This window comes from Nyctereutes procyonoides, unplaced genomic scaffold, assembly GCF_905146905.1.
Source record: "Nyctereutes procyonoides isolate TBG_1078 unplaced genomic scaffold, NYPRO_anot_genome, whole genome shotgun sequence".
NCBI lineage: Eukaryota > Metazoa > Chordata > Mammalia > Carnivora > Canidae > Nyctereutes > Nyctereutes procyonoides.
In genome coordinates, this window is record NW_026575043.1 from 62,406,953 (window position 1) to 62,432,831 (window position 25,879).

General features: G+C 53.2%; 1 protein-coding gene across 2 annotated transcripts in view; it reads right to left on the reverse strand.

Annotated features, from left to right (window-relative positions):
* RIMBP2 (RIMS binding protein 2) overlaps positions 1 to 25,879 on the reverse strand; it is a 218,397-nt gene that overhangs the window by 23,779 nt on the left and 168,739 nt on the right. For both annotated transcript variants that reach the window (XM_055323130.1, XM_055323132.1), the window contains exons 7-14: positions 24,459 to 24,660; positions 20,475 to 20,620; positions 19,794 to 19,870; positions 15,745 to 15,854; positions 12,435 to 13,247; positions 4,147 to 4,298; positions 2,542 to 3,003; positions 646 to 789 (exon numbers count right to left, since the gene is read on the reverse strand). In XM_055323130.1, the coding sequence (XP_055179105.1) occupies positions 646 to 789; positions 2,542 to 3,003; positions 4,147 to 4,298; positions 12,435 to 13,247; positions 15,745 to 15,854; positions 19,794 to 19,870; positions 20,475 to 20,620; positions 24,459 to 24,660 (2,106 nt within the window). The remainder of the gene's footprint in view (positions 1 to 645; positions 790 to 2,541; positions 3,004 to 4,146; positions 4,299 to 12,434; positions 13,248 to 15,744; positions 15,855 to 19,793; positions 19,871 to 20,474; positions 20,621 to 24,458; positions 24,661 to 25,879) is intronic.

Consider the following 25,879-nt stretch of genomic DNA (forward strand, 5'->3'; position numbering starts at 1 on the left):
GCAGCAGCAGGGCCAGGATGTGACCCCTCGTGTGTGAGTCCAACATCCCTGAGGCCATGACACTGCCCTGCCTCATGTGTGCTGCTGGTTTCAGGTGACCTGGTCCCTGCAGTGTCTTCATTCCCTGACACCCCTGAATCTCCAGCCCTTTCCATCTCTTGTCCAATCAAGGATGCTTCTATTAGAGCACATGATCAAAATTTGGAGACAAAACACAAGGCGGGACACATCTGCTTGGAAGAGTCTGGTCTGGAAGGAGAAGCACTGACAGTTCATGCTCTGGGTGTAGGATGTGGACCCTCTCATTTCAGGTTCTCCCATGGTGCCTCACACATGGCAGATGCTCAGCAAACATCTGTCTGATTCATAAAAGTAGATGAACAAATGGTGGGTTCTAAGCTGACCAGATGATTATCTGTAGGTTTACCTGGCCCACAGAACACCCTAATGGCCAGGTGTCAGCACAGGGCAGCCGGGGGGTGAAAGGTTCCCATTTGGACTTCTAGAACTGTCCCAAGTGAGGTGACACATGCACAGGCGTTGTTAAAAGCAAACTTCCCCAAGGGCCTCAGTGGTTCTGGCTCCAGACCCTGCACAGGGCACTGTGGCTGGGGAGGCCCACAGGGACCCCGCTCCCACACTCACCTGCTTGCCAAGTTCTGAGCCTTTCAGAAAGTCGTCCACCGAGGCACCTCTCCTCTTGATGTCCGGGGAGTCATAGCTGTCCTCCTCATCTGAGTTCATGTACTGCCCACTGCCCCTCTCCAGGAAGATGCTCCTTTTCTCTAGCTTGGAAGGAGAAGGAAAGAAGCTGTCAGGAGGGGCTGGGAGGGGGAGGGGGCCTCCAGGTCCCCGTATCCTCTGGGTTCAGCCTCTCCTTCGCCCAGCCCCCCACCCTCCTGGGAGCTACTGCAGGCAGGGACCCGTGTTGGGTAGCCCAGCCCTGGCCTCTGATGCACTGCCCCCTGCCCCTGACCAGAACCACTTCCTGCCTCTGCTGGAGGTGACCTAGGGATACCAGCAGAGAGTTCTCTCTCCATCTGTCTCCTTTGCCCAGCTCTTGACCTGATCGACTAATTTTCTTGAAAAACGAGACTCAGAGGTTCGCTTTCTCTCCATGCTTTTGAAAGGTGACCTGGCAGGGTAGTTGGCAGCCCCAGAGACTGGCTCCAGCCTGTCCTTGGGGACATGCCTGGGGGTCTCAGGGCTGCAGGATATGTGGCTGCCATCCCAAAGACTGGAGGGCCACGGTCCACTGCCAGGCCCCGCCTGCCCACAGAGCTTCCCTACACCCAACATGCAGAGTCAGGCTTCTGCTTTGTGACGATGACACAAAGGTGGTCAGCCCACGATAAGTGTGCATACTTGGAAGCACTTCCCTCATCGGAAGTCACAAATTAGTGTTTAGTTGTTTTTTAAGTGTTTGAAGCCAATACTGAACCAAATGGGAGAATTCACAGAAAAACCTGGATTCCCAGTGTTTCAGGAGGCCCTGAAAGCTATCACTGCACCTCACATCCCTCCTGGCTGTCCTGTATATGGCCTGTATCACCTAGCTCTGACCTTTAGGGTCTGTGCCCTTCCTGAGGTTCCCTGGCCCGGTCCCCACCCCAGAGGCAGGCCAACCCGGCCCATGGGACCTCCAGGAAGTGGGGGTCCTCCAGCATCAGCATGGATGTCAGAGAGGGCGCTGCCAGGGGTCACCAACCTGGAGAGACCAGCAGACATGGTACACCTGAGGAAAAGATGGGAACTCTGTCCCAGGTGGTGGTGGTAGGGCACATGGTCTAGTCCAGTTCCAGATTCTACTCTCCAAGGCCTGGATGGGGGACACACTTCATAGGTGTTTCTTAACTGTCACGTCTCATTGCATATCTTGTCTGGAATAGGGCCCCACCATAATCCAAATGCTCCCCGTCCCCACGGCCTGGACAGTTTCCAGTAACAGACATGTGAGTATATGTATATACATGCATGTCTGCCGGTAGGGATATATGTAGATGCACGTGTATATACACATCTGTCTATATGTGCACATAAGTAGGTCTCTGTGTCTGCAAACATGTCCACGAGCGTGTGTACACACACACATGCATGCGTGCACACACACACACACACACACACACACACAGCTATAGCTCTGAAGCATGCAGAACTAAGATGTGAGCCTCGTTCAGGGAGAGGGTCTCTGAGCTGACTTCCAGAAGGCACCTCTCAGACCCTCAACACAGACCAGAGCCTAGGTAGCAGGCTGCTCACTGCCTGTTTTCTGATCTAAGCCAGACTGGTAGAGAAGCATTTTCTCCAAGTACACGTGTCCAGAGTCACATACTGAAAACATTTTGATTCCATCAGGATCTGGCCAAGAAAGCAATCTGCGGGGAAACGGAGGCTGCATGGCATGGGCATCCCTCCCTCCCAGGCCAGGCAGCCCCTGGGCACCAGCATTGCGCAGCCCCCTCTGCAGCCTCACGGGTGCCGATGGATGAGGGACAGGTTGCCTTCCAGGTGCCATGGAAGCAGCGACAAGCCCAGCCTTACCCTGCTGCTCTCGGCCACTCTCTGCGCAGCTTCCCGGGCCATAGCCTTGGCAACCGAGGTGGAAACCGGGGTGCCCTGCGGCTGCGGGAGGATCCGACTGGGCGAGGGGGAGCGCCTCCCCGGGCCTGAGCCCTGCAGGCTGGGCGGCTCCAGCATGTGCCCGTGGACCGGGGCTGGAGCCCGACCCTGCTCCCAGGCCTCGTCCACTGTGATATGGGGACCCAGGTGTTCATCTTTGGTATCGAGGGCTCCGACACTTGTTAAGGGCTTCGGTGTGGGAGCAGTTCTTGGGTGGGGGGTTGGAGGCACCAGGAGGTCAGGGGGAATGGCAGCGGTGGTGGAGTCCGTGGACTCGCCCTGTGCAGAGAGGGTCCGCACGGTCACGCCCTTGGCTTCCAGGCTTCGCAGCCGCACGAGCTCCACAGCTATGCTGTCTGCCATGGGGGAGATGACCTCGGCCACCTGCACACAGAGAATGCCCGTCACAGGAAGCCCGCGTCCCCGCAGCTTCTCCCCCTGTACTTGACAGCCCGTCGTGCCTGGACACTGGGGCCCTATCCATGCCCAGCCCAACCACACGCCCGGCCTGAAGATGGAAGGAGCCTCGGAGGGAGGAGCAGGCTAGGGGCTTCCGAAGACCCAACATGTGCAGTTGTTGGAGGTTCCCAGGCACCAACAAGGGCCATGCCTTCCCTTCCCAGTCCAGACCAATTCAGATACAGACATGAGGCCTCAGAGGATCAGAAACCAGGTGTAAACTGCCAAAGCTGGGTGGGGAACCAAATGGACTTCCTGCTGCCATAGAGCGAGGACAGCACCTCATCTGTACAGGCATAGCCTGCCTGTGGGCTTCCCCACAGAGGGGGAGCAGTGGGGAGGAGGGGGGGCTGAAGGGAGTCCTGGAAGAGGAGGGGAAACAGAGGGGAGTCCTGGAGAAGAGGGAGCAGAGGGAGGTTCTGGGGGGGAGGGGAGCAGAAGGAGCACACCCCTGCAGGTGGCAGCTCCCAAGGACCAGGTAGGAATAGCTCAGATAGGCACTTGCACCTGACGTGTCACCCCTGGCTCCTTGGTGGGAACAGGAGGGGAATAGAGAATGCACAGAAGCTCACTCCAGCCTCCCCCAGGCAGCCTTGTCTGGGTCCATGTCCCTGTCATGCACTGGGACGAGGTTGGGCTGATATGGGGTCCCTACAGCGGAATTAAGGACACACTGCTTCTGGGAGCGGGGCCAGCTGTGTGTTGATGCGCATGTGTCCCCCTCCACTTTGGCTGGAGGTGCCACCTTTTCAACAACAGTTGGTGGAGTTTATGAGCCCATCATCCATTGAGGGGGCCCTGATTTTGTGGGGTCAAGAGGTGAGTTTTCAGTACCAAGGGGAGAAGAACAGGAACCGCCCAGGGCGTGGGAGGTTGGCAGAGAGAATTCTGGAAAGAAGGAGCCACAGGGGAGAAGGGGGCTGTCAGTGTTCTGGGAGGGAGGAGGGCCTGGGAGAAGCTGCGGGTGCTCTTCAGGAAGGGCTGGTTGATCTTGGGGGCATGCCCCTCCCCTGTGTTCACCGCTCCAGGTTCCGGCGGTCCCCGTGCAACCCCCCAACCAGAACTCACCCTCTGCCCTTTTGCATACACGCCATAGCCAGACACATTGGCCCCGTTGGACAGCCCGGATGTCGTCAGGGCCGGCGGCTTCCAGGAGACCTGGATGGTGGCTGGGGTGGCCCCAGGGTGGACGGTGACATCCTGTGGGGGCGCCGGAGGGCCTGGGGGCACAGAAGGCAGAGCTTTCAGGGCCCAGCCCTCTGGCCAGTGAGCAGTTGGTGGTGCGATGCTCAGGGCTCTCACCTGGAAGGAGCACTCTGAGTCCTGTGGCCAGGGCAGGAGGGGAGAGCACGGGGTGGGTGGGCGGAGTGGCAGCAGGGCAACAGCCCCTGGCATGTCCCAAGGCACTGCTGCTCACCCGGGCCTCCGTCTGCCCTCTGCGACCACCTGTGCCCTGTTTCTGGCATGGACATAGTTAGCCAGGCCACGGGACTGGCTCAGCTGCACCAAGAGAGCCCAGCATTTGGCAGAGGACAGAGATCCCTCCCTCCCTTCTCCCCTCCTTGCTGCCTCCTCTCTTCCTTCCTCTCTCTGTTCGTGGACTTGAGAGAAGGTAGGCGTGGGCCACATATCACCCATCTTCCCACTCTGTGGGAGGGGACAGAGCTGAGGAGCAAGAGATGGGTGTGAGAACAGCATCTGAGCCTGAGAATCCAGCTCCACACAGACTTTCCAGTCACCCCAGCTAATGCTTCCTGCTGTGCAGTGGCCACACCCAATGTGCTGACTAGGTGCTGAGCAGCCTGTTCAAGCAGCAGGGAGCCAGTGGCCAAGGCCCCGGTCATGCTGCCTGTCGCCCTGTGTGGCTTCCTTCCCTCAAAGTCTGGTGCAAACCTCCCACATCTTCCTGTTCAAACGTACATGGCATTTCATTTGGAAGGGAATGGATGCATAACACCCAGGAGGAAAGCTCTGGGTCCTGCGTACTCCAAGACCTTGCTACAGTTCCCCCAAGGTGTGCACTTCTGGGTAGGAGGATGCCAGCTGTGTACTGAAGACTCGCTCCATGCCACACATTCCCCTCTTCCTGTGTCCTTCACACCGCATGATGCTCACCACACCCTGTGATTCCAGTGCACCCCCACTTTGCACGTGAGGAAATTCAGGTTCAAGGGAAGTCACTCAGCTATTCAGTGTTGGAAGCAGGATTCACACCCACGCATCCCTGCAGCCCATTTGCAAAGGCAGATATGACTCTACTCTTAATAACACGCTGTAATAAAGTTCTTCAAAATTCATTCACAACCTGGTTCAGAAGTGAAATTCGACCTGGAGGGTTAATTTAAACGTGACACATTGCCAAAGAAAGGCATGTTTAGAATCTTGACTCAAAGAGCAGATGTCCTTTCATTCACAATTCCCTCATCCACTCACCCACTCAGCACAGACTTGGCTACTACTAGATACAAGGCCTTTGCCTTAGAACCAAGATAGCCAGTTGTGTCATCCAAGAAATGTGAAAAAGTCGGAGGCAGGATGGAACATAGATAGGAAAGTAGACACTGGAGCCTGCCTGCCCAGGTTCAGGTCTCAGATCTGCCAGTTACTGACGTAGGACCTTGGATGACTGTCTTTTACTTAGTTACCTTATCTATGAAATAGATAATATAGCGCCTGGTGGCAACAACTGATATTTACTCACACATCGTCATCGTATTATTATTTTACTCCTGCTCAGACAGCTGTGCTCAGTTTCCAAACTTCCCTTTTGGTAAGACATGGCCCTGTGGCTGACTTCTGAAGGAACGTGGGCAGAAGTGGTGGGTGCCATGTCCAGGCTAGCCCACCAAAGTCTCCCCAGGTGAACTTATATGGTCCTTCCCCCTCTGGTTGTCTGGGAAGGAGATGCCCCTGAGGATAGCCTCATGAGTCACATACTGGAAATGGTGAAAACATGATACGGACATGCCTGGGTCCCCAAATCACCATCAGAAGAGGGCTGCCCATCAGCAATATCTGCATCAGATTGAATCATGAACAAGCTCCTGAGAAATCATGGTCTTGAACATACATCCAATCATCCATACAGCCAATGCCAACAAGCTGTGAGATAAATGAATTGATGTGTAGGTGAAGTGCTTATAGCAGTGCACAGGCTCAGAGTAAGTGGCCTTTCTATGCTAACTATTGTTATTATTTGTTTCAACTTGACTCCAAAGGCACCGGACACCCTCCCATACAAGATCTTGACATCGCCAGCCTCTATACCGGAAGTGGAAGACTTTTCTAAAGGGAACAGTCCTTTTGGGGGGGATCACTTGTTTTGGAGGCTGTTGATAGTTGGATATGTCTGACCAGACTCAGGATTTAGTGATGATGAGTCTGTTTTCTGTCTCTGAGGGTGACTGTTCCTTCCTAAGCACTGCTGATTTCATCAACCTTGAGGGCTGTCTGTCTCCTTCCCTGTGACTGGTCATTGTGATGGATTCAGTCTGCCAAATATGGGATTGATCACGGAGGCACTCATCCACTCAAAGCTGAATTCCTGCCAGGGCTCTTGGAGACACTGTGGGGTACCACTTCCCCTAATTGCCTCACCACCGTCCTCATGACCTGGTAGCATTCAGAAGATGAAAGTGATCAGTGGTTCTTGTCAGAGCCAGGTCTTTCTCCTTGGCTTAGGAAGAATACCCAGCAATGAGAAAAGCAGCCACACCTTGTGGTGGAAAGAAGCACCTAGAACCATTTCAAAAAGCCTCCCATGAACATGTCCAGTGTGATTCATCCTACAGTAGTGGGTAGAGAGGATGTGGACACCATGTGATCAGTGCCTAGAAAGAAGGGAAACACATAGCAAAACCCACACTTAACCAGATTCCTTTTTATTCTCTCTACAACACTGCCCAGCTCACTTCTATGAGAGATAGAGTCCAAGCAGAAAGTGGTGGTCTTGCTGGATTGTGGAATTAAAAGTCAGCATTCAGTGATGGCAGAGATGATAGAAATTGAGAGAAATCCCAAAGAGTGAAGATCCAAGGCAAGTCCCTAACCTCTGTGTGCCCATTCCCCTCAAACTATTCAGTGACTCCTAAATCATTCCTGGGCAGGGCAGGCAAGAATGCCAACAACATAAAGGAAAGAAAATGGCTAGACTATAGAGTTCAGCAATGATTCTGACAGCTGCCCTAGGCTAAGAGGAAGAATTTGGAGTTAAGTCCTGCTAAGTTAGAGAAACTTGAGCTTTCCATTACAGAGAAAGAGGGTCCATATCATAGAAGTTGGGATCATACATCAGGACTACAGGCCACATTCTAAAGGCAAAAATGAAATATATTCACCCAAATAAAGCTAAAACAAGCATCTACACAATCTAGATATGTCAAAGTAATGTAACAGTCTGCAAGAATAAACCTCAACACTGCAGAGGTATGGTTACAGCTGTTACTGAGGAAGATAACAGAATCCAGAGTCTCCCCAGGGCATAATCTATAATGTCTGATACACAGTGAAAGTCAGTAGATATAGAAAGAAATGAGAAAAGGTGATATATAATCAAGAGAGAAAATAGTCAGTAGAAGAAGGCCCATAGATGACCCAGATGTTGGAATTAACGAAGACTTTAAAATAATTGTTACAGGGATCCCTGGGTGGCGCAGCAGTGTAGCGCCTGCCTTTGGCCCAGGGCGCGATCCTGGAGACCCGGGATCGAATCCCACATCGGGCTCCCAGTGCATGGATCCTGCTTCTCCCTCTGCCTATGTCTCTGCCTCTCTCTCTCTCTCTCTCTCTCTCTCTTTCTCTCTCTCTGTGACTATCATAAATAAATTGAAAACATTAAAAAATATTAAAATAATTGTTACAAATCAGTTAAAGAATGTACAGGTAAAGATATATGTGGTAGGTGAAGAAATGGAAATTCCAGGAGTGATAAGAAAATGTTTAAAAGAACCAAAGGAAAATCCTAGAATTGAAAACTACAATGGCTAAAATAAAAATTTTATTTAATAGTCTTTAAAACAGATTGGACATTGCAAAAGAAGACTTAAAGACAGAGTAATAGACTTAAAGACAGAGTAATAGAAATTATCATAACTGAAACACAATGAATAAAATAAAGGGGAGTTCATAAATCTGTATGCCAACAGCAAGCAATCTCACTTATGTATAACTAAGTTCTCAGAACATAAAGGTAGAATAAAGTAGAAAAAAGTCTGTGGAGTTATAAAGTTTGAAACTTGAAGAAAAACTACCTCTACTACCACTCTTAGCTCCAGGAGTATCGGTGAATTAAAAAAAAATTGTAAGTAAAATAAGCATAGGCACATTAGAGTCAAATTACTAACCATCAAAAACAAAGAGAAAAATTTTGAAAGGAGTCAGAGAATGACAATAGGAAAGAGAGCTGACTCCTTATACAAATAGAGAAGGCCAAGAGAAAAGCAACAATATTTGCAAAGTCCTGTAATTAAAAAAAATAGTCTAGAATTCTATATCTAAAAAAAAATTAAGTTTTATCTATTTAAGTAATCCCTACACTCAACATGGGACTCAAATTCATGACCTCAAGATCAAGAGTTGCACACTCCTCCAACTGAGCCAGCCAAGCGCCCCCAGAGAAAAAATACTTTTAAATAAAAGTGAAATAATGAGAGTTTTTTTGTTTTCATTTTTGTTTTTTAGAAAACTAAAAGAATGCTGAAAGAGATGCTAAAGGAATTCTTCAGAGCTAAAAGGAAATCATACCAAGTAGAAATAGGGATACAAACTGGTGGAAATTGTCGGTATATCAGGAAATAGACTGTTTTTGTCAGATTCTTCAAAAGCAATTGATTAATTTTTTTTTAATTTTTATTTATTTATGATAGTCACACATAGAGAGAGAGAGAGAGAGAGAGAGAGAGAGAGAGAGAGGCAGAGACACAGGCAGAAGGAGAAGCAGGCTCCATGCACTGGGAGCCCGACAGGGGATTCGATCCAGGGTCTCCAAGATGGAGCCCTGGGCCAAAGGCAGGCGCTAAACGGCTGCGCCACCCAGGGATCCCAAAAGCAATTGATTAAAGCAAAAATAATAACAATAATGGATTGAGGGGTTTACAATATATATAGAAATAAAATATATAAAAACAAGAGTGAAAATAAAGGAGCATAAGAGGAATTATACCCTGGTACTATTCTTCCCTTATAAATGAGTTATGTTATTAATGTAAGCTCATTTTTAATGAGCTTAATATGCATGTGTCACTCCCTGCAGCAATCTCTAAAACAAGAATACAAAGAGTTATGGTAAAGAAAAAAAAAAGAAAAAAAAAACAGTTCAGAGAGGAAGAAATGGAATAGAAAAATACCATTAGTTGACCCCTCTCTCCCCTTTCCCCTCAAAAAGGCAGGGAAAGATAAACAAACAAAAAAACAGGACAAATGAAAAACAAAGAGCTTCTGGCAGACTTAAACAAAGTCATATCAGTAATTGTACTAAAAGTAAAGGAACTAAAGATTCCAGTTAAAAGGAAGAGTGTCAGATTGTTATAACACCAAGACCCAACTATAGACTATTCACAAGAGACATACTGAAAATAGAGACACAAGGGATTTCAAAGGTTAGAAAAAGATATAACATATAAGCTCTCAGCATGAAAAAGCTGGTGGTCATATGAGTATCAGACAAAACAGACTTCAAGATAAGAAGTAATACCAGAGACTAAGAGGGGCATTTCATTAATGAGAAAGGAGTCAAGTCAATTCTCAAAAAAATGAGAAAACTGAAGAAGAAAATAGACACACAGATAATAATCTCAATAATTAGAGAGACTGAGCAGGCAAAAGCCAGGAAGGATATGCAGATTTGAAGAGTTCTATGAATAGGTCTCCTGTGTCCCATCCGGGAAGCAGCTTGCCCTTCCTGCAGCCACTGGGCACTCTGCACACAGGCTTCTGGGCATGATCTGCCTTGAATCTTGGGGGCTGCAAATACTAAGCCAGCCACAGAAGGCAGGGCGACACCTAAGCTCAGGAGGAATTCCAGCCCCTCTCTCTTCACTCAAGTACCCAGTTCACCTGGCACTGGGAGGCTGAGGGATGCACAGGGCAATGCCTGGCCCAGGCTGGAGGGAGGAAGGCTGGCCACCTCTGGGGGGGCAGGCGTGGCCTCTGCAGGGACCACAGGACCCTGGTGCTGCCAGCTGGGAATGATGTGCCTTGCTTGTCTAGGCCCTTTTGAGAAGTCCTTTTCAGAAGATGCTGTATGTAGTGTTGCAAACCCTAAAAATTATCTTAAATTCTGATCTGAAATCTACTCTGAACCCCAGCCAGAAATTCCACACCTAGAATTTAGGTACCACAATGGCTACCAATGAAAATACTACACTTCCTGCTCCAAACGATTCATACAGCTGGTGTCATCCTAAAGCACACATTGCCCATCCTTGTGCTGATAGCTGTTCCTGGGACATGCAGCTCTGCAAACCTGTGAGCCCACCTGTGATGTCCTGTTTCTAGTATCGGCTTGCTGAAAATATGCCAGATCTGTCTCCTTGGCGGTGAGTGGCTTCTCATAAAGGAGGGGGGACTCTGGAGTTCAGGATGTGCCAGCTTTCTGCTGAGTGGGTCACTCTATCCACACCAGAGTTTTCTGAGGGCTTGCATTGCATCCTGGAGCTAATCTAAGTGTTTGGAAACCTGAATTCTCTCAGGGTCACCAGTGTTCCCTTGATTACCCAGCTCTGGCACTTTTATCAGCTCTGGACCAAATGCAGTGTCCCCAGAATTCATGCTGAAATCCTAACCCCCAGCGAGAAGATGCCACCTGTGAACCAGGATGTGGGTCCTCACCAGACCCCAAATCAGTCTCAGACTCCCAGCCCCCAGAGCTGTGAGGAGTGACTGCTGCTATGCTCTGGCAGTATGCACAGACTGGACATCAGTGATGGGGCGCTAACCTTTAGGACGTGTCCTGAGCTCACTCCTGGATCCCAGGCTCTCCATTTCGCCAGGAGCTTGTCTAGAAGCCCGTCCTGATGGTCCCAACGTGTGTGCTCCTCATCTCTCCCAAGCACCCCCCACCCCGCCCTGTGCCTGCTGTTTCTCATTTCTTGATGGACCCCCAGCATTACCACATGACTTTGTACTAGGCATTGGGGAACAGAGGGGTCCTCGTTATCCCAGTATTTGATCAGGAAACCAAGTCATCAATGGAACACAAATGTGATGGCCTCTTAGAAATCAGTTCCTACTAAGGCATCCCTCCCTCCTTAAGGTAGCATCTGCTCCACCCACCCATGACATTGCTGCTTTGTAGGTCAGACGCTAGTTCATTGTGGGTTTTGCAAATGCTGGGAAAATACAATGAAACAGAAGTGAATCCATCACAAATTGAAAAGTCAATCTTGCATTAGATGGAAGACTTGAGGCAGCTGGTAAAAATGATCCTGGAGAAGAAATGAATTTTTTGTAAAAGCTTCTGATGAATGAGGTTGAGCAGGCCTGGATTAATTAATCACAGAGAGAAGTCCAATAAAGAGACTGCTGAGCTGGGTGTTTCCGAGGAATCTCATGTGTAACACAGGCCTGAGAGAGGCTCTAGGGGAAACAGATTCTGCCCTCAAATATTCTTGCAAAAATGACCTTCTTTCCTCTTTCCTCCAAGAAGGTTGCCCTCCCACCAGGGTCTCAGGCTCCCCGCACTGGGCACAGCTGGCTGGCTTGGAAGGTGCAGCATGGATGGCGAAGACCAGCATAGGAATGCGTGCAGGTGTGCCAGTAGCTCCGGGGCCCAGTGGATCGGAGACGGGCAGCCCCGCAGGCTCATGCACCCAATCCCTCTCTTACGACTTCTCAGGGTGTGTGTGGGGAGGAAGGGGAGCGCGTCACTTCTAGCGCAGCAGAGGCCGCACGGGAGACCTGCTGTCATGACACATCAGATGCGCCCGGGACCCCGAAGAGCGTCTACAACAGAACCTCACGCCTTCTATACAAATTCATCCACACGTGTGATTTAAAATGAGAGGGAAAGAACAGTTTTGAAGGAGCATAGGCACTTTGTTCACCATTCCAGTCAACGAGCGTGCAGATGGGAGGGACGCCATGGGGGAGATGTCCTTTCCTGTCCCCAGATGTGGCCTTACTTCCTCCTCTCTTTTCTGGGGGGCGGGGTGCTTCTTGCAGATGCCAGTATGAGAAGAAATATCTTCAAAATCATGGTGCCTAAACAAAATCCGCACATCCTCCCCCGCCCCTCTGGTGCCAATGCACACACTCTGCACATCCTGCCAAATGTGGTAGCTACGTGTGCTCTTCACGCCCGCCCCCTCCTGCCAGCCCTCCCCCCTCCCTCGGGGGCCCCACGGAAGGACAGGGCTCACCTGCAGGCAACGTGGAGAACTCCACGAAGGCCTCCTTCTTCTCCCGCTGCTCCAGGGGCAGCTGCCACGGCATCTGGTGGGGCTTGGCCAGGACCTTCACCTTGTAGGCCATGTTGGGTCTGAGGTTGAAGAACTGGTACTTGTACCTCGCAGCCTTGACCACATCAAGCTCCTCCTCATTGAGGAAGATGACATGGCTATAGTTGCTGTTGGTGGGCAGCCAGGACAGCTGGGCAGAGATCTGTGTAATGTTGTCCACACGCAGGTGGGAAGGGGCCACCACCACATCCTTGCCCACCAGCAGCGTGCACTGCAGCTCGTCCGAGCTGCCCCTGCTGGTAATGCATTGCACAGAGATGCGGTATGTGCAGGCTGCTGTGTTGAGCTTCTCGATGAGGGCCTTGGTTCTGCTCCCCAGCGTGAGGCTCACACGCGTCTCCTGGTCCACCAGCACATTGTAGCAGCTCACTGTCCCCCAGCCCGGCGGCACAGCCGGGGGATCCCAGGCCACAATGACACTTCTGGCGAGTTGTTTGATGAGGGTGATTTTTCTAGGGTAAGGCACGATGTCTTCTCCGATTTCATCGACGTTCACACCCAGCGTCCCTGCACCATCGTCCGTGAGGCCAGTGTCTATGTGCGTGGAGGCATGGAGGTCCAGAATGTTCTCCCCCTCCAAGCCAATGCTGGAATGATTGATGAGATTCTGGTCCTGTTCACTCCCCAGTGTACTTGCCAGTCGTGACTCATTGTCCTGGACAAAATCCACAAAGTTGGAGGGTACCAAACCCCTCTGCCCATCCAGGAGCTCACCTGTTGGCACAAGGGCAGCAAGATCACCTGACCTGATGGTGGGGCCCCTGAGGTCCCGCCATATCCTCTGTGTGGCTCCCCAGGAGGGCCGTACAGCCGAGCAACAGGACCACAGCAGATTCTACAGGTGTTTACAGGAGTCTGATCAAATGTCCCCTCCACAGGACTCACTCCCACCACTTGCCATCTGCTACCCCCGAATCCAACCTGCAGGGTAGCCTCCTCCCTAATGTGACCTGACATCACCTCATTCAGCCTCCTGCATATGGACAGACATAACCAAGCCTCCCAACTGGGTTAACACCCCAGAGAGCAGGAACCTCTCTCTGTTCATCACACTGAGCTGTCCTCGGATACCTGGCACACAGTAGGTGCCCAGTAAGTGTCTGTTAGACCCACAAATCTGCATGATGTGAGGGGGTCGGAGGTAAAAGAAAAGAGGAAAGAAAGAAAGAAAGAAAGAAAGAAAGAAAGAAAGAAAGAAAGAAAGAAAGAAAGAAAGAAAAAGAAAGAGAAAGAAAGAAAGAAAGAAAGAAAGAAAGAAAAAGAAAGAAAGAAAGAAAAAGAAAGAGAAAGAAAGAAAGAAAGAAAGAAAGAAAAAGAAAGAAAGAAAGAAAAGGAAAGAGAAAGAAAGAAAGAAAGAAAGAAAGAAAGAAAGAAAGAAAAGAAAGAAAGAAAGAAAGAAAGAAAGAAAGAACCATCTTACTATTATCTTTGCTGGAGTGCTCATATGAATAGGAATTAAAAGGCGACCTTTCCCCCCTTACAAAAAGCACTGCGTGTGTCATAATAAGTCCCCATGTACCATTTGCTGTGCCACAGAAACTATCCATGTGGTGCCAGCCCACCTGCAGGCTGAGTGGCAAAATATGTCATCAAACTAGCTCTCATGGCTCCGGACGGCCACAGAGGGGACCCCTTCTCAGACTGCAAAATGTTTCTCAGTTGGGCTCAAAGCCTGTGAGCAGCAGAGGTCTGAAAAGATGAGGAGTGTTTTGAGGAGCCTCAAGGATGCCAGAGTCAGGACAATCTTCCAGCACCAGGGGGACGGGGCCATTCCCACCCCCAGCACCTGGGAGGTGTTGTTGGGGATCCTGCACCCGGGAGGCTGGGGTGCTGATGCTGGGGGCCCCCACCTCAGGGGACTTGTAATGGACCCTGAGAAGGGCATGTGACATTTAATGAGCCCTGGATTCTCCCAGGACAAATGGCGATCTGCCTCTGTTCCTGGTCCTATGTAGGGTATGGGTCTTGAGATAGACCACCCTGGCCTCCAGGGCGCTCTCACAAGAGGAGGGGTGGGGATGATGCTGATGGTGATGACCAAGGCTTACCATGCACTGGGCCTCATTCCAACCAACAACCCCATGCCTCGTGTATCCTAGGCGGCCCAGAGCTGGGGACTCGCTCTCTCCATTCTACTCAAAGGGAAGGTTCCCACCGCCACATGGACAGTGGACCCTGAACTCTGCAGCCAGTCTGAGTCAGGCCTCTGGAAAGCTTATATGGGCATGATGCCTGGTGTAAATATCCTGGAGCTTTCCAACAAGGGCCTTCTGGTGCCTGCCTTCGGCACATGTTCTTACACTGGTGTGAAAACCAGTGACTGTGGTGTGAATCTATGTTAATTAAGTTCAAGTCATGTCATCACCAGTAATGGAGGATTTCTTGAGTGGGCTGCCCACGATTTCACTACCAACTGGCAACTACTGGTGAGTGACCCAGCCCATGGGTGGGGCTGCCGTTCATCAAGGTCAGCAGAAGCAACCCGACCTCATGTCCAGCAAACACCAGCATGAAAGCCGACAGCTCCTGTCAGCCCTGGGAAAGCTCCATGATCCAAGAAAGAGAAGCCTGTTGATTTCACAAGAACTCATCCTTCTGCTCAAGGGTGACAACACAGGAAGAGGCCAAGACCCTTCCATTCATATGGGGCACCTGACAAGATGGGGACTAAGCTTGTGAGGCTGCTAGTGCTGCCCCCTTGCTTGTCCTCAGGCTAACAAGGGGACAGAGGTGAGGCATCCCGGAGGGAGGAGCTCACATTTTCAGACTTCAAACTGGGGAAGGTGACCAGGGAGGGACCCAGTGGGATGTGGACCAGACAACAACAGAGCCCAGAGGTCAGTGGGATCTCCCTGAGCCAGGCAAGGCTGCCTGTTCTGCAGGAGAGGAAGTCAACTGGGGGAACCCGGGGGTGCTGGGGCAGTGAGACGGAAGAGGCAGGAGATGTGCTCAGGGAGCATGAAGGTCCTCAGCCCGATGTGTGTGCAAGAGCTGCCCTGCAGACCCTGCAGACCCTCCATGAGTGTCCGAGGTCCGCTGGGGACAGGAAATGCCTCGGTCCCCCGAGGGGAGGGCCTGACAACTGGAGAACTTGGGGTCAGGGTAGAGGCCTGGGTGGTCAGGAGTATCTGGGAGCCTGCCCAACCATCAGGGTCCTGGGAAAGCTAGTCAGGCAGGCAGACGGGCCCTGTCCGCACACACCCAGACAGACCTTCATAGAAGCCATCCTCATCCATGTCCCCGTAGACGTAGAGGTACTTCCCCGCCGTGAGGGGCAGCTCGGCTTCGGGATTCTCATTTGGCCCATCAAACGGGTTGTAACTGGAAGAAGGAAGGACATTCCTGAGTGGATGCTCTACATGGAGGCAGACACGGTGCCCTCTCCTGCAGCCGGGCACCTGCACACCCGCTTCAGTGCCGGTCAGCTGTGTGCATGCCCACCTCACTCGCCCGCTCATAGGGATGTGAAACAAGAAGATATGGAACGTGTTTGGGGTCTCTGTGTGGGATGACATGTGGAAGCTTCTGGTATTTCTGTTCCCACCTGTCACTTCTCCCATAACTATAGGTTTTCAAGTTAGTAAGCAATGAAGAAGATAATTCACCCTGTAATCTTTCCGTATATATATTATTTAGCAGAGGTAGAATCATATTACATATACCTTTTAGTAATCTGCTTATTTTTTTTACAATTTCCAATAGAGCATGATCCTCCCTCCATCTCATGAAATATTCTATCGCACCCTCATTAATGGATGTGGAATAAATCACTGAATAGATTGACACACTCCACATAACCAATGTCCTAATGTTGAACATTGATGTTGCTTCTAATCTTTGGTTAATATGATGAGCGTTGCATCAAATATCCCTATAAACATAACTTTGCACACTTCCACACTTTCTTCCTAAAGATAAATCCCTAGGAAGTGTATTTGTTTGCTCAAAGGCATGGATATTTTTAACATCCGGGGTCTGTACTGCTAAAATGTCCTATAAATTTTGTCTCCCCCCTGCCCCTCAAGGTATGAAAAGTGCCCACACCCACAAGACCTCAGAATATCAGGATTAATATTTTTTACAGTCATGCTCAATTTTCAAATAAAACATATGGATGAATTCATCAATTTTCAATTCAATCCAATTTTCTAATTTGGATTTTGTAATTAATTTGAAATAATAGAAAAGGCCCCACTGAGAAAATTAAAACAGCATTCCTGGTGGTCAAAGATGACAGCCACACACTGTAAACATACAATAATGACGCTGTGATGGTTCACAGGCCAACAGGACTGGGAAGCTCAGGAACACATTCAGGGATATGTTTTATGTGCTCTCCATCCCACATCAGTGAGGAGAGCAGAGAATGTACCACTTGTCCCAATTTTAATCACAAGATGAGGTAAGAGGCGCCCACCCAAAGTCATAAGCTCACTAAGTAATGGGGATGGAGCCAGAATCAGGGCCTCCTGATCCCCGTCCAATGCAGATTTCATAGCACCATGTTGCTCTGCTGCTCTCTCCAAATCCCAGGGCCTAGGAATGTTACCCAACAGACTGATGGTTTTCTGAAGTCAGTAATGGTCAGCGGCCACCTGCACCAGGAGCAGACACAGACGCATGTTTACTGAGAAAGCCCAGTGAGTGGAGGAAGTGGGGGAACAGTTCTGGCAGAAGGGAAGGTGTGTGTAAAGGCCCAGGGGCAGGGGGCGGGATCCCTCTGGGGAGCTGAGATCCAGCCTAGCTGGAGGTGAATGCAGGATGAGGGATGAGAATTGCCAGGGTCCCTGACCCTCTGGATTTGCTCTCCAGAGCTGAGAGGTTACCAGGAGTTTTAAGGTAGGGAGTGACTTAATCACACCTGCATTTTGTAGAGACCCGTGGGGCACCCTGTGGATGGAGGCTGGCAGAGGCAGTGAAGAAACTGGGCTCTGCCTGGGCATAACGAATGAGGAGCCAAGGGGCTGAACACTTTGTGGGTCAAGAGGAGTGGACTTGGACACGTGTATTGAATTGGGTCCATGGGCTGGCATGGGGTGGGGGGTAAGAGTTAGTTTGAGGTGTCTTATGTTGTCACACATCGAATTCACGGGCCTGGGGGGTGGTTAGTTGGGGTGGTGGCAGTCATGTGCAGATGGAGGGCCCACCCCAGTAGGAGAAGGGACCCAGGTTAGGGGCTCAGGAAGAGGAGCCTCAGCGGTACGAAGGGGAAGGGGGTGCAGAGGCCACACAGATAAACCACACCAAGCACCCTGGTTTGCAGACAGGAGGGAAGGCCCAGGGCTGCCACAGTGTGCACGTGCAGGTGGCATTGTGCTGAGGGCAGGGACCCCCAGGGATGCCCATCCGCAGCAGGAAACCTGTAGACACAGAGAGCACAGCAGCCTTCAGGGCACGGAGGGGGGGGCATGGGGTCAGTGTGAGGCGCCTGTGATGGTGGCAAGTATCTGGAACACGGCACACTTTAAACAGTGACTTGTGTCCCACATGAGCAAGTTACATCTCCACAAAGCTATCTGCACAGAGGGATGGGGGTCCTGGGGGAAGGCTGAGTAGTGGGCGGCCAACCACGGGAGGGGAGCAATGCAACCACCAAGGGAAGAGCAGGGCTGTTCCTGTTTTATGTCTGGGGAAACGTCCCAGCAGCAGGTTGAATAATCCATGTTTGGCCCCTGTGGAAACCCCCAGTCTCCTGGCTTTACCCTCAGAACCATACCATCCGGGGATCCCGAGGACCTCTAGAGGACTCAGATCTGCAACATCCTCTCAGGGTCTGGTATTCTGTGCTATTCCATAATTGATGTGGTTTGGGCTTTCTGGGCAGGGTGGTTATAAAACAGACCTAGAAGCATCACCAGGGTAACGTCAATAGCATCAGCATGAATGGAACAAGGGGGGTGTCATGTGCTCTGGCTATTGTTGGGGCCTAGCCTGGCTCTGCACTCAGAAGGAACTTCTCCTGACGTGGATCAGGCTGGGCACCACCCCCTAGGTCCCCTGACCTGACCTGCGGCCCCGTGGCTCCTCCCAGCACTGGGGCAGCATCCCTCACGGACAGTGTGCTGGATGGTCAGAGCAGGGGCACCCACCCCCGGACTCGGCTAGCCTCCTAATTGAGAAGCCTGAGGCTGGGGGGCAGCTACTCCAAACGCTTCTGTTATCTGAGCTGAGCAGTGGAGGTAGGTTTTCATTGGCAAAATGAATGGATTGCTAATCAGAAAATAATCTGCTCATCGGTATAACAGCTATTACAAATGCCTCTCCCTGGCGGGAACACAGGTGTGGAGGGTAAGCAGCTTGGCTAAGACTCAGGCTGCTCCCTCCTGCAGGAAGTTTGAGGGTCCACCACACGCAGACTCGGAGTATCCAGGACGAGAGGCTGGGTCCTTGCTGAGTATGAACAACAGGTGATGAACTGTTTCGTGGCTGCTGGTGTGGAACACTCTAATTTATATCTGCTCCTACATCAGAAGCTGGTGTCAGGCGTGCGTTCGTTTGAAGCAAGTAGCAATGTGGCAGGGAGGCAGCTACTGTGCACCCATCTGTGAGCCATGCGGACCCAATGGCTTGTTCGTCGTCACCAAGCGTGGACACTGCAGGCCCCAGTGGAGATGAGCAAAGATCCGGAACCAGGGCGCCCTGGAGCCCAGGCACCACGCAGACGTGAGCACCTCAGGGGGGCAGTAACCAGGAGCTCTGCACAACAGCGTCCCCTCCCAGTTTCAGCTTGCCACCGACTCTGGGCTAAACTGTCATCCCAAAAGCTATGTTCAAGTCCCAGCCCCCGGTACCGGGAACATGACCTTATCTGGAAACAACATCTGTACAGATGTGATCATGTTAAGATGGGATTGCACTGGGGCCAGGTGGGCGCCCTCCAGTGACTGGTGTCCTTGTGGAGGCAGAGTCAGCAGGCCACGTGAAGACAGGTAGAGACCGCAGGGATCCACCAGCAAGCATGGCCTCACTTATGCCCTGATTTCCCACTTTCTGCCTCCAGAGCCGGAAGAGGACATGCGTGTGCTGTTTGAAGCCACCCACTTTGTGATAACCCGTCGTGGCCATCCTGGGAAACATCCACTATCCACACTCTCTCCATCAGGATGGACAATAGACCCTCCTCATCCTCCCAACTCTGGCTGAGCTGATTCCCTCTGGGGACGGCCCGTGAGGAAGCACTCCCAGACCCATGACCTCATCGGCCCCCAGGCACCCGCGCCCGCGGACGCTCAGGGGTGCAGAGAGGAGCTTCACGCTTACCTGTAGCGGGCGACGCACAAGTGGACCTTCCCCGAGTATCTCTGCTTGGAGGTACTGGAATTCCGTTCATTATCCATCTATTAAAGACACAGACGATGTTTAGGTTACACTTTCTGCCGGGAGCACATGGGAAACCCCTTCAGTCCCTCCTTTCTGTCCCAGATGGTGGAGCTCCCGTGAGACACTGCTAGATGGAAACCTCTACCTCGGGCACCAGTCCAGAGACCAAGCGGCTCCCTGGGTGTGGGTCCCCTGGTCACACAGAAGCACATTCATAAAGAACCACTCCCCACACCAGGAGTAGATGGACATAGGGCGTGGGACTTGCTGGGAGAACCCATGAGTGTGCCAGGCCCTGCCGTGCATCGGTGAAGGCACAAAGATGGACAGTGACCCGTGTCCTCTGTTCACAGGGGCTCAGCTCCAGGAAGGAGACAGACACGGCCCCCTGCGCTTGCGTATCGGAGGGTGGCTGGGGCTCTCACCTGAGACATTCCGGGAAGGCCGCATGGAGACAGTGACATGGGGGTCAGTGAAGGCTGGATATGGGAATTGGGAATTTGTGGGAGGGAGGGAAGAAGCCAGTAGGGAGGAGGAGGAGGAGGGGTGAGGAAGAAAGGCAGGGAGGACCTTCGTGTTCCCACCAACCGCACGCACGCATGCACGTGGGCCAGCACTCACGTCTGATTCAAATCTGCATCTTGGGCTGGAGGGTCTCAACAGAAATGCAGGCTTGTTGGACAGAGGCTCGGGCTTGTCACTGGGGAGTGGAAGGGGACGGAGGTAGTCCCCGATCACGGTGTGGCTGCCCACGGTGCTCTCCTGACCTGGCAACGACAAGGAGATGGTTTGAACAAGGGCACGAACGAACTAGCAAGCTTGGATTCCTTTGACCCCCCAGCCTTCCTGTCCCCCTCATTGCCATCAGCCTCAGGCTCTCGTTTTGGGGTCTGCCCTCAATCCCCACCAGCCAGCCTGACCTGACCCCCGCTGGACATCCTCAGTGGAGTCTACTCCTGGCTGTAAGGATGGTGTCAAATGCAGGGGGAAGGTCCCATCACAGGGAATTGAAGGAAGTCATGGAGAAAGAACCTCTCCCTTTCCCTGGCTACCACGGGGGAGGGAGGCTGTGAGGCTTGGTGACACTGCAGCCGCATGGCCACCGGGAGGAGGAAAGTTGCTCCCAGTGTGGCGCTCACAGAAAAGGAACCGCCAGGTGGGAAGGAACCACCTCTGGGATATGCGGTTGGAGCGCCCAAGCCCAGCTGCACCTACAGTGGGACCTACTGGCTTGTCATCTGCTCCCCAGTCTAGGTTGACTTTGCTGCCACTTGTGACTGAAAGGGTCATATCAAACACACAAAGTGGCCCAAGGGCCAGGCAGTTTTGGGGTTTCTGCAGGAGACACAGGAGTGGCGATCCCCCCCCCAACCTCTCCATCCAGCCTCTGTAGTGGTCACTCCACTCCACGGCATCACCTCCCTGAAGATGTGACTACTGAGTCGCCGCCGGAAAATCCCATGTGACTCAGCGTAGGGTGGGAAGAGTCCCAACAGGGGCTGCCGCCACTCTCCCCACCAGGGGCCCTGGGGTTTGGCCTGATCACAGGAATGGCGCAAGAGCGCCCCAAAACAGACCCAGTGCCAGAACAGACACGGGCCAGCTGGGGCGTCAGATCCCAGAGAGCAGGGCATTGCTGGGCTGTCCCCATCTGTCCCCACTGCACAGGGCCATGCTAGGCATGCAGCAGGCAACAAAGCAATGTGTGGGAGCCCCGAGGCCTCAGCGCACCAGCTGTGAAGGGCTGGCACTGGCACTCAGTGCCCCTCCTCACCCTGGGGAGTGAGGGGGTGCGATCCCCGAGGCATGCTGGCCTGGCCGGTGCCCTGTGGGTGGAGGTGACCAGTCCCCCTTTCAGGCAGGAGCTTCCTGAGCAGGTGTGTGATTCACTGTTTCTGTTCCCTTTGATGGAACATTCCAGAGACAGAGGCTGTGCCTTCCAGCATTCCTGAGTGAGGATAGCACAGCCAGTCCCCTACGCTGGGGTCATAGCACCCAGGCACCCTGCCTGTCCTCACCCATGCACCGCTGCGGTCAGCAGCATGGCACCCTGCCAGCATGTGCAAAATGAACTCGTGGAGTCTCCTGGTGCTCACATTTGGCCTCCGCCACCCGGTCCTGGAGAGGCGGGTGTCACCTGCCGTCGGGCTCTGAGCGAGGCGGCACCACCGTGCTCTCCACCGCGCTGGCTCCCACGCGTCCCTCGCGCTGTGCGGGTGCTACAGTCTTGCGAAATTCAAATGCCTCAAGATATGTGTCTTCTGGGAAGGATGGCCCCTCCACCGACAGCGGCTCACAGCCGGACGGGGGCTGGCGGCGTGGGGCAGCATGGGTTGGTGGCATGCTGCCTCCCTGCACATCTGGAGACCTTTGTCCACGTGCCATTACTCCCTGGAACTGACTGGAAGGCTGCCCTCCTGTCAGATGTGACCCACTGTGCAGACCGCAGGTCCCTCAGCGGCTCCCGGTCAACCTGTTATGTCTCCCCCACCTCCGGGGCCAGGCCAGCCTCAGGCAGGAGGATGCAGAAGACGATGGGCACACATCTGCCCACGGCCCTTCTCTGCCTCGTTTCGGCGCTCCCAGCTCCTGTCAGACCCGGAGAAGAGATCAGGGCCCAGCAGCTGAGTCCCCCTGGGCATCCCCGTACCCCCCAGCGAGGGCCTCTGCCCTCTGCAGGCAGAGAATGTCCTTGTGAGGATGGCCCCTCAGGGGGTCGCGGGGCTTCAGCTTTCCTCCCACGGCTGGATGAGCGATGCCCACAAGACGAGGGTGAAGCCAATTGCGCGTGGGCCCTCCAACGGGGGCCCCTCGTGGGGCCAGGTCACCGATCGTGACGTGGGCTGTGTTCATCAGGACGGTGGCTCTTCAGATGGCTACTCATCCACCAGGGTCCCAGCAATCAGCTTGATACTGCCGTGCACCTGTTAGCTTTGCTTCCACTGAGTGCCGGCGCCCACCATCACGAACCAGATCCCGTCTTCCGGAGCCGTCTCCGTGCCGAGCCACTCCCCCTGGACTCACATTCACACGATGCACAGAGGAGCTCACACAGCAGCACCAAGATGCCACGGTGAGAAGGGCGTGCTTGCCACGTGTGGTTTGGCCGAGGGCAAGCAGGCGGCGGCACGGGTAGGGCGCTTCACCGTGACCGGACCACAGGTCCATGAGGTCTGTGCCCAGCACCTGCCTTCCCCGGCAGTCTGTGGCTCTGATGTGTGCCAGACAGGGATGCCACATGACCAGCCCCCTTACACCCTGGGCACCACATCTCTCATGGCTTCCCTGGACAGAAACTGTACACCTGGGGCTGCAGTTTTCACTGCATGCAGGCACCCTGCTCTGCCCATAGCCTCTGTCTGTGTCCCCACCCCAGGTCACCACAGCAGCTCTAAGCACGAATGACTCTAAGTCCTGGGAGTCACCAAATATGCTGGGGTCTTGCAGAGCATGCATCAGCCAGCCAACCCAAGAATGTTTGGTAAGACCTGAAGCTGCCCTGCCCTTCTTATCCTGTGGACAACACAACCCAAACCGCACGTCCTGGAGGCGGGCTCCTTCGGCTGCCTGATCTAACCTAGGGTCACTCCTACCTTGTCCCCACGTCCTCGCACATCTGCCTGACTCCCTTGCTTCCTGTGTGTGTCCAGCCACCGAGAGGATGCTCCATATGGGGCCTGGGTGCACCATGCCCCCGGGACGCCATGGGGGGCCGTGCGACCCGCCTCCCCTCCGCCCTGCTGTGGCATGCCAGCTAACAGCTAGCAGGACAGTAGACACACAAGGAGGCGTTCTTTATCGAGACACAGGCAGCTTCACTTTGTTGTAGTATTATAAAGCATCAAAAAAAACCCTCATCGTATATTTTGACAACTGGGAGAAATCTGGAAATTCTCTCTTTTATGGAATTCCAAAAGGGGATTCTGACATTCATCTCCCTAAATTAAAAGCACCTTTTAAACAAGTGGGCATTCTCATAACCGGGGTGCCCCTGTGGGCTGCCCTCCAGCGAGGAATGCTCCCTGATGCACCACGGCAGCCCTGTGCGCCTCGGTGGAGCCCTGCATGAGGCTCTCCTAGAGACCTCTGTGGTCTTTCTGCCGAAATAAAGACACACAAGTTTAAATGGCTCCCCACCCTGTGTCCTGAGTACAAGTGTGACATCACTCCTGTGACCATCGCGGCCTTTGTGGGATCAGGAATTCACACACACCCCCCCACCGCATGTAGGCATGAAGGCCGGGAGGCAGCCACAGCCTCGCCGTGCACCTGTTGGACCTGGTGCCGGAGCGCCCCAGCTCGCTGCCAGTGGCTGTGTGACCCACACAAGGGCCTCGGTCTTCCCCTCTGTAGAGCGGGACAAGGGCAGCACCTGCCACACGCGGCCGTGCCAACAGCATGTGTTGATACCCATCGAGGGCTTAGAACAGGGGCTGGCACCCCATGTGTGCTCAGAGGCTGCTGCTGGCCTGCCGTCACCTGGAGCCCCACGATGCTGGGTGTCCCACACGGGCGGGTCAGGTAGATGCACTGTGTGTGCTCATGTGCGGGGTCGCCGGCCACCACTTCTCCACCACGAGACACAGGGCAGGAGCAGGCACTCACCTTTGCCAATGGAGGGGGCAAGTCCATTCATGAACTGGGAGAAAGGCTTGCCGGACGCCAGCACGTCCAAGGAGGCCCCGGCGCTGCCACCCAACAGATCGATCTTGCCGGCGTGCTGCCGGAGCTTCTCCAGGTCCTGGGACAGCAAGCTGAACTGCTCACTCTGCGTCCGGCATTTCTCTTCCAGCTCCCGTACCTTGCTCTGCATGGCAGAGGCACGGACACGTGGTCAGGGGTGTGCAGTGAGGGGATGAGCCTGCATGTGTGTGCACATGGCTATGTGCTGCACGTGCACATGCATGCATGGTGGGAAGCGGCCTGCTACCGGCACAGGGCAGACGTGGGAAACCACACGTGCCGAGAAACCCTACGGACACTCGAATCCCAGCCAACCATGGATCATCCCGGGCTGTGTGTGCAGCCTGGGCACTTGTGCCTGGCTCACCTCACCACAGCCATTGGAAATGTGGACCGTGAGGCAGTGACACAGCCCAGACTTGGGGGCAGCTTGGTTGCCAATCTGCTGATGCATTTTTCTCATGGGGGTGCATGCCCCTAGACTGCAGAACCCCAAGGAACTCTGCTTTCAGTATCAAAGGAATTTCTTTCTGCTGGTTGTGGTTAGCAACACAGCTGCCATCTGCAGGCCTCCAGAGATGCCCTGGGAGCCCTGGGGAGGGGGGTTCTCCCTCGGACACATGTCAGGGGAGGGGCAGCCCGGGGCAGCTCCTTCCTGCCTCTGTTGGCCCCTGCCCTGCCGGCTCTCAGGTTGGGCGGCTTGACACCCACTCCCACTCCCCGGACGCCTGTGGACCACACTTCCTATCCTGGCGTCTGAGCAACCAGAGTATCCTACACCGTACGCAGCTGGGTGCACAGGCCAACGAGGGATGTGCGGGGGGCACTGTCTGGTGCTACCGCTGCCCATGGTACATGAGCTCCCTGGTCCCGTCTCCTCTGTCTCCACGACTGGGGGTGGGGGGGAGCTCTGAGCCTTTGCTCTTTCTGCTTCTCTCCCCAATACATCCTCCGTGTTTTTCGCAGAATCAGGCCCAGAGCAGGTGCTCAGTAAAAATTTGCTGAATCAGTGAGAAGAGGGAACTGCAGATCTGAGCACTGGCTTGTCCCGCCGGCGTGGGGTCCTGTCTCACTTCCATTCCTTATTCTGTGATAAACGGAAAATCCCATCTACTGTATTATTAATTCCACGTGTTGCCTGGTTCCCCCACTAAAATGTCAGCTCCACAAGGGCAGCAATTTTTGTCTGCTTCTTTCCTGCTACATCCCCAGCACTGGGAATGAGCTTGGCACCAGGTCAGCGTGCAACAGATGTTGGGTTGCGTGCGGGAATGCAGGGATGGCCGGGACCAGCCTCACCCTGCATGCGGAGCGCCAGCAGGAGACACGCTTCTCCTTTCCTT